Raw genomic sequence first — 17,825 nt, 5'->3', positions numbered from 1 at the left:
CTGAATAGACTGAATCACAGCCAAAGCCAGCAGTGGTGAGGGATGGTTTTGCTGGTGTTCTGTTTGTTCAGTAAGCTGATTTTCTGGAATGGCTGTGTCATGTTTACTGTAAACTGGATGTGATGAGTGTACGCTGCGCTCAGGAGATTGTTGAATATAGACACATGTTTTGAGCTGTTTGAGGAAGTGTGGTCCCGTTAGGTTTGTTCAAGTTCTACGTCGTTACCAGATGACAAGTGCTGTTTATCTGGATTGTCTGCATGCGCACACACACACACACTTTTATGCACGAACACATTAGCCATTACACTTACAGCCAAGAAAACAGCTTCATCTGACTGGCCTGTATCTCGCTCTGGCTCATTGCCTGTGTGTGTGTGTGTGTGTGTGTGTGTGTGTGTGTGTGTTGAATCATTAGCGTAGTGGAACAGAAGAGGACAGTCAGTGATCTTCAGGGTCTGCAGGTTTCAGGTCCGGGTTAGTCAGTGTATTGGAACCCAGATCTTAATGCAACAAGAGCCATTGATTTGCTCTGGCTTTCCCATAAGCACTTCATTGGAAGCCATTTTCATTGTTACGCTGTGGCACGGCTCACAATAACGGTGGCACGGTGCCCTCAATCCAATTTGGGCATCTGTGTTCCAGCTTGGCTCCGGCTGGCCTCGGTATTTACAAAGATCCATTTAGTGTGGGCAGCAGCCTCTCTCTCCGCTGGCGCTTCGAGTTCAGCGTCCTTTCAAACATGGACGCTTTCCTGCTAAATAGGGCCTTCAGTTCCTGGCTCAATTTCCCACTTCGTTTCTGGCATCCACGAGCGCCAAAATTTGTTTGTTAGCTGTATTCAGTTGTAGGTGTTTTAGGATAAAGACAGAAGGTGCATAGATCGCCTTTTATTAGTGTCAGAAGCTTTAGATCGCGCTGGGCTCGGCTCGTTTTAGGTCAGTAATAAAACAGATGCGTTATTATTTGAGATGCATTAAATTGATCTAAAGTGACAGTAGAGATTTTCATAATTGTACAAAAGATGTAGATTTCAAATAAATCTTGCATAATGCAGAAATGCAAAAAAAAAAAAAAAAGTTAAGCAACAAATTAGCATATTAGAATGTATGAATGTAAATTCAGCTTTTGCATCACATTAATATTATTATATTATATCATGTACTGTAATAATTAGATTATTGAATAAATAATTAGTACTTACCATACTTATAATTACATTGTAATTATATGTTCATTATAATTATCGATTTTAGTTGATAGTTTGTTATTACCACATTAAATAAGAGTAAAAATTACAGGCTTTTTCTGTCTTGATTTGAAGTGATTTAAAGTTTTGCAATGTTATGGATGTGTGTTGTGTGTATTTGATTACTTTCGTTTATTTTTCTTTATCCGTGTGTATTTAGACAGATTTGAGTGACAGTTTGTCGGCTTATTGTGTGTCTGTCAGTTGGCCAGTGTGAATCTGGACATGTTTTTTTATGTTTTTATATTCACTGTGACTGAAGTTGAACCCTGATCCTTCATTCATCCTCTTAGTCGCCACACTGAACTGTTGATTATCTGATCAAGCAGCGAGCCAATCTGTTAAGAAGGATCACCGTACCGGCACCGCAAACACTCGTGTGCTACTTTTTTGGCGTAAGGTGCAGTTTTGAATGTTTAATCAAAACAGAATTATAAAAAAATAATATTAATTATAGTAATAACTGTTTTTAGTGCTAAATCATTTCTTTTTGGTCCAAAATTAAATCACTGACGAGGATTGCAGGTTTAAATGTTGGATAGACAAAATATTGGATTTTTTTGTGAGGCTTTACTGTCCATGGCACAATGAGGGTGATGCAGTGTCTTCTCTGGGATACTTCCTGTTTTCTCCAGATAAGACAACAGAAGGGTGAATCCATCTCTCTCTTTGTGCTCTGTTCCAGATGATATGGAGGCCATCCCTGTTAAACAATTTATCAAGCATGTGTCAGAACTCTACTCCAACAACCAGCACGGCTTCTCAGAAGAGTTTGAGGTAAGATCTTCACACACACACACACACACACACACACACTGTAGAGGCGTCTCCCGTCTCTATAACTCTTCCCTCTCAGCAAACTCCCTCAGACGTCTGTAAACACGGGTCCCGTCTCATGTTCTCCCCTCGGCCTCGCTGCAGCGCTTCTGTTGACGGTTCTGGTGTGTGTCCGTGCACAGCTGGGCCGGGATCCCTCTGCGGATGTGTGTTATTCCTGGCAGGTGGTCGTACAGGACAAGCCAGTTGAACTCAGCCTGTGTGAGAATGAATTAGGCCATCTGAACGCTGGCGTCTTTTTTCACACCGAGTCTTTTGGACTCTCTCTGATGTGTGTGTGTGCAGCGCAGAAGCCAGAAAACCACAACAACGTTCTGTCAGACTGATGTGACGGCAGTTTGTATGAGGATGACTAGTAATTAGTTATCCATTGAGTCTTGGGCCACAGCGATTGCTGGTGCTGTCAGCGGCGCAGATGAATGTCAGTGAATGATCTGAGATGTTCAGCCTGTGATGGTCACACTCACACTCACACACACACAAATGCACAATTTTTAGACACTCTCAAGCTGAATTTTTGTATCATGTGGGAAGGAGGTACAACAAAACAGTATTACCTTTTACCTGCTTTTATTTATTTTTATTTATATTTGAAGAGTTTATTTGCAAAAACAGATAACTCAGTTTTTTTTATTTGCAAATTTTTTTATTATGTTATCATGTTTTTATTGTGTTAGCTGTATTATTTTACATTTTTTTAAATGACCAACTGCAGTTTGATTGAGATTAATTGGAATGCACAATGAAAAAAGTTGTCTGTTTTTGCAAATGAACTCTTAATGTATTGTTCCAGCTCTTTGTTTATTTATTTCCTTTTTTATTTGCTTTTTGTTGCCTTCTACATTTTAATTTACACAAGTGGAAAATGAAGAAGATTAGATGGGGCAAAATACCTCAGTAATTGTAAGATCTCTTCTTTATTGTATTTTATGCATGAGTTATACAGATATTACATGAATCTGTGGCCCTGCTAATTCCACACTGTTTTTCAAGCCATTGTTGATAAATGCCAAGAAATCGTGGAGCAGTATCTTATTACAAATAAAGTCTCAAAATAAAAGCAATAAGAAATGAAAATCATTTTATATTTAAAGACTCATTTTGGGAATTTACTTGGATAAATGCAAAAATGTCTTTCATCAATAATAATATAGTTTCATTCTTTCTCATAGCCAGCTGCTCATTTTGGGTTCATTTGCTTGGCTTTTATTTATATGTTTCATCAATACGTTTTCAGATGTGACACATTGCAGCAGAAGAACCATTTTCAAAGTATATTTAATTGATCAGAACATCACAATTGTTTTTACTGTTCCCCTGTTAGTAAACACGTTTGTCGTATAGAGCCGTGTGCGAACGTAGCCCGTGTCTGTAGTGCGTGTGACGAGGCGAAGGAAAATTTTTCCGTTTGGTTTCACGGCAGGTCTCCTGCCTTCCCTCGTTCAGAGGAGAGAATGAGAGGAGGAGAGAAGGGGAGGTGTGCGGGTCCCTGAGGTTCCTCGGAGGGCCTCACTTGGCCTCTTTGTTCCACGGTGGCTTGATTGACGCGGGGAAGTGCCTCTGAAAGTGTGTGTGTCCTGATGGACGCTGGGAAGTGGTTCCAAGGGGGGTTGGTGCTGCTGCTTCCCCTCAATGGATTCCTCTGTGGCTCCTAACCCTTCTCTCTCGCCTCCACTACTCGAGCGGAGAGAAAGAGGGAAGACGGCCGAGCCAAACCCCTTTTGGACGGAGCCCCCCAGGCCCCTGACAAGTGGCTTTGTGCAGCCTGGGCCGAGAAAAGCAGCGGCTGGGGTGACGGCGATCATGGGAGCCAGCGAGGAGAGGAAGGGGATTGGCCGGGCCTGGACGGACGGGGATTACGTGCGCCCCGGGTGCGAGCGATTCAGCGGGGGGAAAAGAAAAGAGACTCAAAGGGGAAAAAAGAAGAGGACACTTGGAGAAGTTTGGCATTCAGCTGAAAGAGTGAATGGAGGACGCCAGAGAGGAAGACGAGAGGAGCAGTGCAGGACAGACTTATTTGCTTCAGTCTTTCAATTCCCAGCTTTTTTCTTGTTCAGCCCATTTCTCTACAAGAAAGTGAAAAGGGTTGTTAAACGGGCCGTTCGTGTGGACTTTAAGGAAAAACAAATGTTGGTGTTCATGTGATACGACCAGGATCGTATACGCTATCACAGCTCGACATTCACGGACTCTCCTCATATTAATGCTCAGTGTTGATGTTGAGTGCAGTGTCAGCTCTCAGAATGCTAGTGAGGTCAGTTCAGGTGCAGGTAACCAGAAACCGCACAGGTGTGTGTGTGTGCGGATGAGAGGCTTGTTGAAAACGGCCCCTGGCAGTTTTTCAGACATCTTGTGGTTTTAAACAAGCTTTTCCACACTCTCTCCAAACGCAATACAAACACACAACCACACGCAGCCTGTTCTTATGTTCCGCTACATCACTTTCAGCGTCTCGGCGTCTTTGTTGTGTGGTGTTAATAGAATGCGTCGAGTGCTCGCGGGTTTATTGAGGGATCTGTTAACAGCCTCAGGATGTTAGCTCTGCTGAACCTGCCGTACACGCAAACTAAAAACAGCGTTTGTGTTAATGCACAGACATCCTCTATAATACTTGTGTGTTCAAGTTTTTTTTGGTCTTGCTTTTCTGTAAATATTATCTGTGTAAAAAAGGGTTTTTCTGTATGACACTAAATGAAAAGGAAATTCGAGATGTCTCGTGTGTGTGTGTTGTAGGAAGTGCAGCGCTGCACAGGAGACATGAAGATCACATCAGAACACTCCAATCACCCCGACAACAAGCACAAGAACAGATACATCAACATCATCGCCTGTGAGTCTCTCTCATGTACAACACACAGAGCTCTGAACACCTGAGCACATCCATCACAATAGGCTGGGTTTTATCATTCAAGGTTTTTCATTACCACTTATATTATCAGCATTTCAGTTCTAATGTAATTAAACATTTACATACACTACTGTTCAATAGTTGAAAGAAAGGTTTTTATTCATCAAGGATGCATTGCATTAAAGTTGCAATAAAGATATTTATAATGTTACAGAAGATTTCTGTTTAAAAAAATGCACATTAGAATGATTTCTGAAGGATCATGTGACACTGAAGACTGGAGTAATGATGCTGAATTTATATTTTGAAATACGAAACAGCTGTTTTACACTGTAATTATTTGTGTGTTTTGAGGGGTGAGAACCAGAAAGGTGTAAGTGACATTTCATCAACTTTACAGGAGAGCCAAAACAAATATTTACCATCTAAATTTGTGTACTGATTTCAATCGTTTATAATAAAAATTTGCACACGCATGGATGACAGTATACTTTTGCCAGTAGAAAGAGCTCACTGAGGGCTTTAATTTGATATATATATCTCCATATTTCCCAAAATGTCACTTATGCCCTTCTGGTTCTCACCCCTTGATGATTTTTTTTTCCAAATGAATGCAGCCTGGCTGAGCATAAGATACTTTTAACCATTAGTGTAAATTTCCAGAATTAGGATTGTCTCCGTTTGCGTTAATGACAGCAGCACCTGATGATCTTGTTATCTAGAATGACTTGAGAAAGTTCCCAAGAGCATATTGCACTTCACTGAAGGAAATGTTCAGTCAGAATGTTTCCACATTGTTTCAAATTCTTTATATTTGCACATATATATTAGTTTTGAATTCTAGGCTAACTGTAGATCAGACATCAGACGTGAATCTAAACTCTTGTTGTTCCTCCAGACGACCACAGTCGAGTGAAGCTCAGGCCTCTGGCAGGAAAAGACTCCAAACACAGCGACTACATCAATGCCAACTACGTGGATGTGAGTGACGAGCAGAACACGCCGACGTGAGTCTGCCGTATGTACGATGACTCGACCGTGAGTGTTTCTCTGTCTCTCCTCAACAGGGCTACAACAAACCCAAGGCCTACATCGCAGCTCAGGGTCCTCTCAAGTCCACATTCGAGGACTTCTGGCGGATGGTGTGGGAACAGAACACCGGCATCATAGTCATGATCACTAACCTGGTGGAGAAAGGCAGAGTGAGTTACAACGGCACGGCCATCACAGTGTCGGAATCGCTGAATATCATTTGTCCTCTTTAAACGGTGCGCTCTTGTCGTGTGCGTCTCACAGAGGAAATGCGACCAGTACTGGCCGACGGAGAACAGTGAGGAGTACGGAAATATCGTGGTGACTCTAAAGAGAACCAAAGTAATGGCGTGCTACACACTCCGCATCTTCACCATCAGAAACACCAAAGTAAAGAAGGTAAACGCACTTTTATGTCTCCGCTTACACTCGTCCTCCTCTCCTGCTGCTCAGTTTAACCAAAAGTCTCACGTCGTCAATAAATGGCAAAATGAACGAGTCCAGTAGCTCTTAAACGTATTATGTTAAACTGTGCTGGTTTAAGTTCACTTAGAAAATGATATTACTCTGCAAACACTTCTCACACCATGAAAATAGCCAGAAATTAAAATGCCAAGCAACCAAAAAGAAAAAAAAAACACAGAATGAAAATTCAGTGCCATTATTTTCTATTAATGTGTTGGAAATGACTTTTAGCAGTAAACAGCTGGTGCCAACCTTTATTATTTTTAACACAGACATATTTGGAATATGAAATTTTACACTGATGAAAGTCCAGTAATTTTTTCCATTTTCCTTCATTGTTAGAATGAGTTTTTTTGTTTTGTTTAGGTTTTTCACCCTCTCCTTGCTCTATTAGCAAACACGCCAATTAATGACAGAACACATACAGAAATACAAAGTAGCAAGTTCACCTTTTTTCTATGTATTTTTAGATTTTAGTACACATAAACTGGAATGTGCTGTTTTATAAGCATTTGTTTTCTCTCTTGAAAAGGCACTCGTTTCACAGAACGATCCACACAGTATCTGTTCATGCTTTGACCTGCTTCCCTTTACCTGTGAGCGGGATTGTGGCAGTCTTGAGCATTAAAAGCCAGAGGAAAAAATCTTAAGAAGCTTATGCAAGGTCCTGGCCTTCAGAGCGTCAGTGAGAGTGATCTGCTCCCTCCGTAAATCTCTTTCATAAGACACAGAAACACAGCAAGGCCACCGGCTGCAAAGAAATGAGGGTCTTTTTATGGCAGACACTTAGATATGAGTTTAGGTGCCACTGTTTTACAGCAGTGAAAAATGCATGAATGGTAATGCACGGTCAAATAAAATAAAACAGAAGGTTGACATGCTTCTGTAGAGTACTATCACAAAGTAAGAGTTAGTGTGGAAAGGCCTTTATAAGACGATACGGGATCTGATTGTGTATTTTTGTGTTTGTTCACTATGAGATGCAGCTGCATTTGTGTGTACATTTTCAGAAAAAAACATGCATCTGGTTATTGTTGTCAGGGCCTGGGTTTCTGAAAATATCCTACAATATAGTGAAACAAAAGTCTTCAAAATGACTTGAGGACTAGTATCTAGTAAAAAAAAATGTGATAAAACTTTAGTTTATGGACCAACTCACACTGTTAACTAGCTGCTTATGAGCATGCATGTTACTAGCAAATTAGTTGTTTATTAGTACTTTTAAAGCACATATTAATAAGTTCTTCTGCATGAGCGTATTCTAGATTCCTTTGATTCCCATACCTAAACTAACAACTATACTTTATCAATAAGCAGCAAATTAGGAGTTGATTGAGGCAGAAGTCATGGGTAATAGTTAGTTAAGTGAGAATTGGCCCCCAAACTAAAGTCTGATGAGAAAAATTATTGCAAATAATTAAGGCTTAATATATATGCATGACATGATCAATTTAGAATGTAGCCAGGGTTAGTTTTTTGGTTTTGTTTTGTTTGCTATTTTGTTTTGTGTCTGGTTTTGGCTTAATTTACAGTGTGTGTGTGTGTGTGTGTTTGCAGGGTCAGAAGGGTAGCGCTAAGGGCCGTCAGAGCGAGAGGACGGTGCTGCAGTATCACTACACTCAGTGGCCGGATATGGGCGTCCCTGAATACACGCTACCTGTGCTCACCTTCGTCAGGAAGTCCTCCGCCGCACAGACTCCAGAGATGGGCCCCATGCTCGTACACTGCAGGTAAACACACACATACGTGCAAACGCTTCCACCGGTTGATTTCATGGGTGAAGACGGCAATAAACAAGCTGCTTTACATGTCATCGATGTGTCTCCTCAGTGCCGGCGTGGGCAGGACAGGAACGTACATCGTGATTGACAGCATGCTGCAGCAGCTGAAGGATAAAGGCTCAGTCAATGTGCTGGGTTTCCTCAAACACATACGAACTCAGAGAAACTACCTGGTCCAAACGGAGGTGAGCCACCAGTCCAGATCGGTCCCGTCCGCCGGCGTCGTCTGGCGCGTCTCTTCAGCTCTCTGTCTGTGTGTGTTTAGGAGCAGTATATCTTCATCCACGATGCCTTGATGGAAGCCATCCTTGGGAAGGAAACGGAGGTGCCCTCCAGTCAGCTGCACAGCTACGTCAACAGCATCCTGACGCCGGGCCCGGCGGGCAGAACGCGGCTGGAGAAGCAGTTCAAGGTGGCGACCGTCTCTTACGCGAACTCGTTTCCACAATCGGTTTGTCTGTCAGAGCTGATTGCAGAACTGCGACGCGTGACACGCGTCGGAAGAGACTGGATTTTAAATGCATAATTATGCAGAGCAGAATTTCGGTCCCTTGAAAACTTTTATCGCTTGTTGCTTTATCATTTCGTAGCCGCTTAGGACGCTGTGACTTACAGCCCAAGCCTGACAGCTTCTGTGAAACGTGTGATATGTGCTTTGCTTGAGTTTCATGACTTTATCAAATATTTTACTGAGCCCTGAAATTCTCACTTTTTATGGTACTTTTTGGTTTGGCTTCAATACCTGAATATAAATCAGCATTACGTTTTATTTGGTAGTCTGCAGCTGCGGGACAGCATTTCCTTCCTAAATTCAGGGTTGGATTTGCAGTACTTAACATGATGCATCTTACACCCGTTTCTTAAAAGGGATTAATTAGTTGTTTTTTGCTGTTGAAGACGTCTCACGTGATGTATCTTATGCTGCCTTGAAAAATGAATTAGTTCTGCTTTCTGTTCAGTTGGTGACTCAGTGCAACGCGAGATTTGTGGAGTGCTTCAGTGCTCAGAAAGAATGCAACAAGGAGAAGAACCGCAACTCTTCTGTTGTGCCGTGTGAGTAACGTAACCCAATGCAGATGTAATAGCGCGCCCATTTATTCATTGTGTATTGTTGACTGTTTGTGGTGACGTCCTGATGTAATGTGGCCATTTTCCTTTCTGGAGAAACTGTTTTGTTCTTTTTCTCATATGTTGGACTGTTTTCTTGCCTGATATTGTAGTATCCAAACCACAGCTTTGAAAATTGCGCTCGTTTGAGCGAATGAATTCCCATCGCTGACCCGCTCTCTTGTTCTGCTTCCTGATTGGCTGGTTTTCTTTTCCCCCCAGCGGAAAGAGCACGTGTCGGTCTCGCACCGTTGCCCGGGATGAAAGGCACCGATTACATCAATGCGTCTTATATAATGGTGAGCTCCACCGCAGACACGCACGAGCCGGCACTGAACTCAGCACTCGGTGTTCTGTTTCACGCTCGTACGAGCGAACGTTTGACGGCACCTGTGCACCTCTTTCGAATAGTTCATCGAAAAGAGTTTTATTTGTGGTTCAAAGATGACAGGTCAACCAGAAAATTATGGAATTACACACAAACCTCACACTGTCATTTTGCCTTTTTGTCACTTCTGCTACAGATCATTTTAAAGTAACCATATAGGGTGGGTAAACTGAGTCATTTTTTGATATGCTATGCTGTTTCTTGTACGTTAGGGCTACTACCGGAGCAACGAGTTCATCATTACCCAGCATCCCTTGCCTCACACCACTAAAGATTTCTGGAGGATGATCTGGGACCACAACGCTCAAATCATCGTCATGTTACCAGACAACCAGGGCCTGGTGGGTATTCAAGACCATCTTCAGAGTTTGTCTTGAGTGACGTCTGGCCTCTAAGGAGGGAAACTCAAGTTGATGTTGTAGGCTGTGCTGGGAATGGGCTGTAGGAGCGTCAGTCTTCAATCACTCATGTGTTCCCGCAGGCGGAGGATGAGTTCGTGTATTGGCCGAGTCGAGAGGAAGCCATGAACTGTGAGGCGTTTACAGTCACTCTCATCAGTAAAGACAGACTCTGCCTCTCCAATGAGGAGCAGATCATCATTCACGACTTCATCCTGGAGGCCACGCAGGTCTGACGCTTAATTAATTATGCATATTTCATCTAATATAGCTGCATTCTTTGTAAGATTATAGTATAATAAGTGTTTTTGAAAAAGGTCTCTTGTGCTCACCAACCCTGGTGAAAAATAAATATACTGAAATGCATTTAAAATACATTTATTTCATGCTAAGTATACTACAAATACATTTACATACTATGTACTTAATAAAAATACCCTGCTATTGTACTTTTAGTATACTAAACCGGTATATTGAAAAATATACCCTAAATTGGAACAACTCATTTTGTACTTAATGCACTTTAATTGTGTGAAAGTGGTGCTGAAGTCCAACTGTATTTAAGTATATTTGATTGTGCTAAAGTGGAACTATTGCAAGTTTACTTTAGGTGCACTGATAGTATTTAAAGATCATACAGTCCTCATCCACAGTGACATTAAAACATATTTTAGGGTTAATATTAAGAAATGTGCATTGTGCACAAGCAGCACTCCAAACAAAGTTTAATTACACTTTTTTTATATCAGTAAGTCTCGAGTGATATGACAATAAATATGTTAATAGACTTGAACTATACTTACTATAAAATAAATGCATTTTAAATCTATCACTTTTGTACTAGGGAAGACTGTATTTATTAGGTAAAAACCGCTCAACGGTACAGTAATACACAGTGTTATAATTGTGAACTATTATTACAAGTTAAAATCATTTTCATTTTCAGCAGTCTTCAGTGTCACGTAGTCCTCATAAATCTGCTGATTTAATGCTAAAAAACTGTTTAACTTATTATTTTTCAATTATACATAATACACTGTAATAACTTTTTAATGCTGCTTAATATTTTTGTAAAAATTATGGTATATTTTTTTCAGCATTCTTTAATGAATGGAAGAGTAAAAGACAGCATTTATTTGAATAGAAATATTCATGTAACATTTTAAATGCCTTTACTGTAACTTTTGCACAATTTAATGCATTGTTGCTGAATAAAAGTGCTAATTTCCTAAAAATTCTTACTGACCCTGAACTATAAGTATATAAATAATTAGCTAATATATAAAGTTTATTTGCAAAAACAGATCACTTTAAATGTTCAAAAATCGTGTTTTTTTATGATGTTATCATGTTTTTATTGTGTTAGCGGTATTTTTAAGTTATTTTTACTTTATATCAATAACCCAGCTGCAGTTTGATTGAGATTAATTGGAACGCAACAATGAAAAAAAATGATTTTTGAAACTGAGTCATCTGTTTTTGCAAATGAACTCTTTATATGTAGTTTATATCAAAGTTTATATAATATAATAGTATTATAGTAATATAATATTTTATTTTTGTTTAAACTATAGAAGTTATTTCAAATTGTTATCTCTCTCTCTCTCTCTGTGTGTGTTTCTTTTACTTGTTAGGACGATTATGTTTTAGAAGTTCGTCATTTTCAGTGCCCAAAATGGCCGAACCCCGACGCTCCCATTAGCAGCACCTTTGAGCTCATCAACGTCATCAAAGAAGAGGCCATGACCAGAGACGGAGCCACTATAGTGCATGACGAGTGAGTGACGCTCTTCTCATTTTTAGCTTGGCCTTTGAAAAACTTCCTCTGTTTCAGAGTTCGGAATGAGAGAAACACTGGTTCGATCACAGTTCGCGTATATCAGTATCTGCTGTAGTATGCAACACGTCAGAACTGGAACAATACAAGGGTTTTTCATGTTTCGTGACTTGACGCCTGCCTGCTTTGCCAGTACATTATTTTTGTACCTATAGAAGTTTGCAGATTGAGCCAAATTCAGCCCTAAAGATTCTCAAACACTCCTCGCTGCGTCACGTTCGGCTCATTCGACGGAGGCTTCGATTCGGTCTCAGTTTTCACCGAGTGGCAACAAAAGACCTTTAGACTACAAAGACTTGAGATTCCTTCCAGACAGGAGTGGCTCTCCGTCAAGCAGCGGGGAGACGCCGAGCGCAGAAATAGCAGATCTATCTCCGCTTCTGTCTTCGTTTGACAGACGAGCACATCTTCAGCTCTAATGAACGCCATGCTAATTAAGACTCTTAGGGGTGATACCATAGTAACGTTACACATTTTATGAAGCTCAATTAGTCCACCATGTTTCTCAGATGAGGCAAGCAGGCCTCATTAACATAATGAATAAACATGAAGGGGCCATTCACAGTCGTTTTGTTGCAAAGTGATGTCTGCTGATGTTAAGGAATGCTCGTTAGAGCTAATTGGATCACAGCACCTTAGGGTGTCAAACAATAGACACCCTAATCGATTCTATTCTTATAGAATCAATCTAGAGTTGACGGTGGGAAACGCTGCAGAAACGCTGGATAAAACGAGAAAGGAAATGGCCTGAACCAGATGATCTATTAAATCTGGCAAAAATAATAAACCTCCTCTCACAGTAAGCAGCAGTGTCACATGTAGCCATCTGGACACGTAAAAATAGACATTTGTAATTTGGTGTATTGTAATACGTTTTACTGTGTGTTTTATGTAAATAAGAACCACAATATTCCAGTGCCATAACTTGTTAAGAAATGGAAAAAATATATTATTTCTTCATGCACATTCTTTTATTATTTTTATCTATTTTTGTGAAAGGAAAAAAAATGTTGGCCTTTATTCTGTTAACAAACATATATAAAAAATAACTTAATCTGTGTTTTTATATCAATTAACATTTTTGGTAATCAAAATAAAATAGTAGATGAAAAACTAAAAAAATGAAAAATGTTGCTTTGGCATCTATTTGAAATAATAGCGCATATTTTTAAAACTGAAATAAAAATAAAGTGAAATATTCCAAAACAAACAAAAATAAAAAAGCGTGCGTGTATGTGTGTTCAGGTTCGGTGCGGTGTCGGCTGGCATGTTCTGTGCTCTCACCACACTGTCACAGCAGCTGGAGAGTGAAGGAGCTGTCGGCGTCTACCAGGTGGCCAAGATGATCAACCTCATGAGACCAGGAGTCTTCACCGACATCGTAAGTCTTCGTACTGACGTCTGTCGGCTTATACGCGCCATATTTAAAGCTCTAGTTCACATCAAATATAATTCATTTACACACCCTTAAAGGAGAAGTTCACCTTCAGAGCAAACATTTACAGATAATTTACTCACTCCTTGTCATCCAAGATGTCTTTCTTTCTTCAGTTGATAAGAAATTATGCTTCTTGAGGAAAACATTTCAGTTTCATTTTTTCTCCATGTAATGGACTGATATGGTGCCCTGAGTTTGAACTTTGAAAATGTAGTTTAAATGCGGCTTCAAATGGTTCTAAATGATCCCAGTCTAGCGAAACGATCAGTTATTTTCTAAACAAATTGACAGTTTATATACTTTTTAACATCAGACGCTCATTTTGTGTTGTTGTTTTTTTTCCGGTTCGTGACAGTTCAGGTATGTCGAAAAACTCCGGTCTCATTTTCTTCCCCAACTTCAAAATCGTCCTGCATGAGAACCGACCCAGTGTTTATAAAGTGAACATGCAAAGAAGATCAAACACCCTTTACAAAAAAAGGTAAAACATCGATGTAGGACGATTTTTTACGTTGAAGAAGAAAACAAGACGGGAGTTTTTCGACATACCCGAACTATACTGACCCAGATTACACAGACTACACATGCGCATCACAGAGACCAGACAAGACGAGCGTTTGAGGTTAAAGTATATAAGTATAAGTATATATAAGTATATAAACTGTCAATTTGTTAAGAAAATAACAGATCGTTTCGCTAGATAAGACACTTCTTCGTCGGCTGGGATCGTTTAGAGCCATTTGAAGCTGCATTTAAACTACATTTTGAAAGTTCAAACTCCCAGTGAGCATCATCGAAGTGCACTATATGGAGATCATTCCTGAAATGTTTTCCTCAAGAAATAATTTCTTTACGACTGAAGAAAGAAAGTCATGAACATCTTGGATGACGAGGAGGTGAGAACATTAGTTTTTGTTCTGGAAGTGAACTTCTCCTTTCAACCTAAATGACTGTATTCTTCTGCAGAACGCAAAAACAACAAATGTCTGGGTGAATTATTATTAGTACAACATTAGTACCACAGTCTGACTAGAACGAGTTGATAAAATGTGTCCTATTTGTCTTTTATACACAAGACTCTGTATTATTGAATCAGTTTTGACTGTGAGCCGTCCAGCACCTCACACTCCAGTCCAGCAGGTGTCAGAGATGTTCTCCTGCTGCTTCTGACATTCTACACATCACGATGAAAGGTGAAAATCTGCCACCTGCTGGACCGGAGCTGACGGAGGCTCAGAGCCAAACTGCAGCATGTGCACAGCATGAGCATTGTCTGATGTGTGATGTGTGATGTCTGATTCTGATGTGTTTCTCAGGAACAGTACCAGTACCTTTACAAAGCTATGCTCAGCCTGATAAGCACTAAGGAGAACGGATCGAGCCCCGTGTCCCTGGACAGGAACGGCAGCGTGGCCACGTCTGACGAATCGGACCCGGCCGAAAGCATGGAGTCGCTCGTCTGAAGAGGCACTTACTCTAACTTTGTAAAACTTCAAGGACTAAGACAGACTTTTTCTGAGGCCTTTTTTGCCAGAACTCTTGGTTAAAAGAATAACCTGATTACTTTTTTACACTGATAAAAAGTTTTTGATATTTATTTTTTCGCCATTTTATGTCTTAATGTTATCCTACTGAACATTTGCACCGACGTTTTTGAGTTCACGACAAGCGAAACAACGAAGCGAAACACAGTTCTGTCTAGTTTGCACTATGAAAATATCAGTGTTACTGCCTACTCCACCACGCCGTCCTCGCCCGATCCCTCGCCGTCCAGCCCTCGTTTCCACATTTCCACTGTCCCGCTGCTCTCCCGAGCTTTACGGAAACGCGCCGCCGACGGCAAACGGTTTTCCACGCACACCTCAGACGCCGGAAAAAGAGATTATCCCCACGAAAGGCCAGATTCACCGACGACGGACCATATGAGCAATATGGATTACGTTCGTTCTGATTCTCGTTTGTTTGCTTCGATCATTTCTAGTATATCTACTCATTACGCTTCTAGTTAAACCCATATTTACTTTCAGAAGGTGGTATTAAAACAGCTACTGTGAACTTTTGTATGATTCATATTCTGCTTTTAATATATATGACTATATCGTATATATCATGATAACGTGTGCTTTTGTAAATGTTAACCGTCTCTGCGAGCGGAGCCCGTGACCTCTCTAGCGCCCCCTGCCGGTCTGAGTTCTCCACCGCTTCACGCCGCTGCTGCTTCTCGAGCGCATCTCCGCACGTACCGACATCACGCCGCTCGTGACGTAGGAGATCCTTCTGTTATCGGCCCGCTTCATTTTGTAATTTTATACTGCTCTACTTCGTCCTGGGTTTTTTTAATCGTTCACTGACATAACCGTCCCATCACTTTGAGAACAATGTAAACAAGTCTCTCGATGCCTTCTGTACAGTCTCATTCCACCTCGCAGGTGTGTGTGTGTGTGTGTGTGTGTGTGTGTGCTGTGTTTGGTATTGACCGGTTTTACTAGAAACTCGTAGTCCGAGCGCTTCTTCACTAAACGGACCTCTTTTAGTGTCTCTCATTTCTCGTCAAAGGTCCTCAGATCCTGCTAGGAAGTTAGTGTCACGAACGGTCGTCTCACGCCATACAGCACAAAGGCCTTGCTATCAGAACATTAGAATCGGTCCTAGAGCTTCAGAAACCGGGCACCCGTGATTCATTAATTTTTACCAAAGACTACAACTGTTGTGAGAAAGTTTTTATTTTTATTATTGGGTAAAGCGGTTTTAAGAAGAATGTTTTCGGTCGTGACTGGAATACCTGTGCTGAACATGTCCACAGGCAAAATAGTGCTGTTGTTTTGCTTGGTTTTTGTCTAAATTGCTTCACTAAAACTTGTTTGTTTGTCGGACAGGTCACCTTTATTTTGGTTTTTTATGTTGCGGTTATAGTAAAACAAATGAGAATGTACACTATTGCTGATTTCTTTCGATGCGAAGAAGAAAGCTGTTGAATTTTTGACACGTGAAACGCTTTGGAAAGATGGATAACGTCGAGATGCTGTTGAGATGGAGAGGACGCACACTGAAGCTGTTTCTTCAGTTCATGTCTCGTTTCTCCTGAGAAGGAGGCTGGAAAACGAAGTCACATCTCTCCAACATTTGGGGTTATATTCTGACTTTGTAAGATCGTTGAAGCTGACAAGTGGAATTTCTGAATCTTTTCTAACATTTGTGTCCTGTGGTGTCCCTTTATTCCTTTCCTGCTCTAGCATTATTTGTGGGTTGCATCTGCGAACATATTTGCATTATAATGTTAAGAAATGTACATATCTTTTGTTGCTTCATTAACTCATCAGTCTCTAAAAGCTTTGTATCCTGACATATAGTTGCAAACGTTATATTTTCATATGAATCGTTTTGTTTTTAGTTGTGCGTTTAGTTCCGGTTGATGGTTAACACAATATGTGCCCGAGTCCTTCAGAAGGTAACAGACATCACATTCCAAACACAACGATCATAAACACAGGCAGTGATTGTGGTATTTCTTTCTTTCTTTTCTTTTCCCCGTTTCAATTGAAATAAAATCTGTTTCATTGTCCAGAAGTGCAATAGGATAGATCTTGTAAGTCCGGGAATAAGTTTTCCCATACAAAGCAGGTGGGTGTCACCATCATATCCACTTTTCTAATCTGGAATAACACACGAAGGATTTTTTTCTTCTTCTTTTTTTTTTTTTTTGCTTTTTGTTGAAAGCTATATCAAAGCATTCTATTATAGTGTTATTTAATATGTAAATTGTATTGCTATACATAAAATAAAATATGAGTTTTGATGTACTTTAAGTATATCTCCATGTTGTACATTGTGTGGAGTGAGTCCGAGATGTTTGATATTTGTCATTTGTGTTTGACCGCTTCTGCTTCCAGCATTTTCATTTGTATCAAAGTTTGCCACAAGCATCTTTTCACATTTGCAGGTTCACGCGTTCCCTCATTTTAAAGGGGTGATCGGATGCCTATTTTCAACAAGTTGATATGATTCTTTAGGGTCTTAATGAAAAGTCTATAAAGTGTATGGTAAAAAGTCTAAATGGTAGTGTAAAAAACACATTTTTTACCTTCCAAAATCAGCTAATGTTAATGAGCTTTGCTCGCCCCGCCCCTCTCTTCTCTCTGTGGAGTGACGAGCCTGTTTACTTTAGCTGCATTTAGCCACTAAACTTGCTAAATAGCACATTATTAGGAAAGGCGATCGCAAAGATTCATAAAAACCCTTATACTCACTTCTGCTGTAAGTGAAGCTGGATCATGAATGATTTGCGTGAACACAGACGGATATATGTAGATCGGGAGGCGCATTCCCTTCACAAACAAACGTAATCCACTGCATCTTCAGCGGCTCAGATGTCGGGAGTAAATGACGACCACTATGTTCATTATTACATCCAGCAACACAGCACCTCAATTGAAGATATTCTTGTC

At 40.4% G+C, this 17,825-nt stretch overlaps 1 protein-coding gene across 1 annotated transcript in view; it reads left to right on the top strand.

Annotated features, from left to right (window-relative positions):
- The window catches only part of ptprga (protein tyrosine phosphatase receptor type Ga), a 228,747-nt gene extending 211,583 nt beyond the window's left edge, over nucleotides 1-17,164 (top strand). Inside the window, exons 15-29 of the mRNA XM_051122442.1 lie at nucleotides 1,935-2,026; nucleotides 4,820-4,916; nucleotides 5,833-5,915; nucleotides 6,002-6,136; nucleotides 6,231-6,365; nucleotides 7,989-8,161; nucleotides 8,262-8,397; nucleotides 8,478-8,624; nucleotides 9,172-9,265; nucleotides 9,542-9,618; nucleotides 9,920-10,048; nucleotides 10,189-10,335; nucleotides 11,740-11,882; nucleotides 13,188-13,323; nucleotides 14,697-17,164. Of these exons, the coding sequence (XP_050978399.1) occupies nucleotides 1,935-2,026; nucleotides 4,820-4,916; nucleotides 5,833-5,915; nucleotides 6,002-6,136; nucleotides 6,231-6,365; nucleotides 7,989-8,161; nucleotides 8,262-8,397; nucleotides 8,478-8,624; nucleotides 9,172-9,265; nucleotides 9,542-9,618; nucleotides 9,920-10,048; nucleotides 10,189-10,335; nucleotides 11,740-11,882; nucleotides 13,188-13,323; nucleotides 14,697-14,843 (1,871 nt within the window). The 3' untranslated portion in view covers nucleotides 14,844-17,164. The remainder of the gene's footprint in view (nucleotides 1-1,934; nucleotides 2,027-4,819; nucleotides 4,917-5,832; nucleotides 5,916-6,001; nucleotides 6,137-6,230; nucleotides 6,366-7,988; nucleotides 8,162-8,261; nucleotides 8,398-8,477; nucleotides 8,625-9,171; nucleotides 9,266-9,541; nucleotides 9,619-9,919; nucleotides 10,049-10,188; nucleotides 10,336-11,739; nucleotides 11,883-13,187; nucleotides 13,324-14,696) is intronic.
- The last annotated feature ends 661 nt before the right edge of the window (nucleotides 17,165-17,825 follow it).

The sequence above is a fragment of the Labeo rohita genome, chromosome 11, assembly GCF_022985175.1.
Source record: "Labeo rohita strain BAU-BD-2019 chromosome 11, IGBB_LRoh.1.0, whole genome shotgun sequence".
Classification (NCBI taxonomy): Eukaryota; Metazoa; Chordata; class Actinopteri; order Cypriniformes; family Cyprinidae; genus Labeo; species Labeo rohita.
This window is presented reverse-complemented; position numbering and strand designations above follow the sequence as displayed.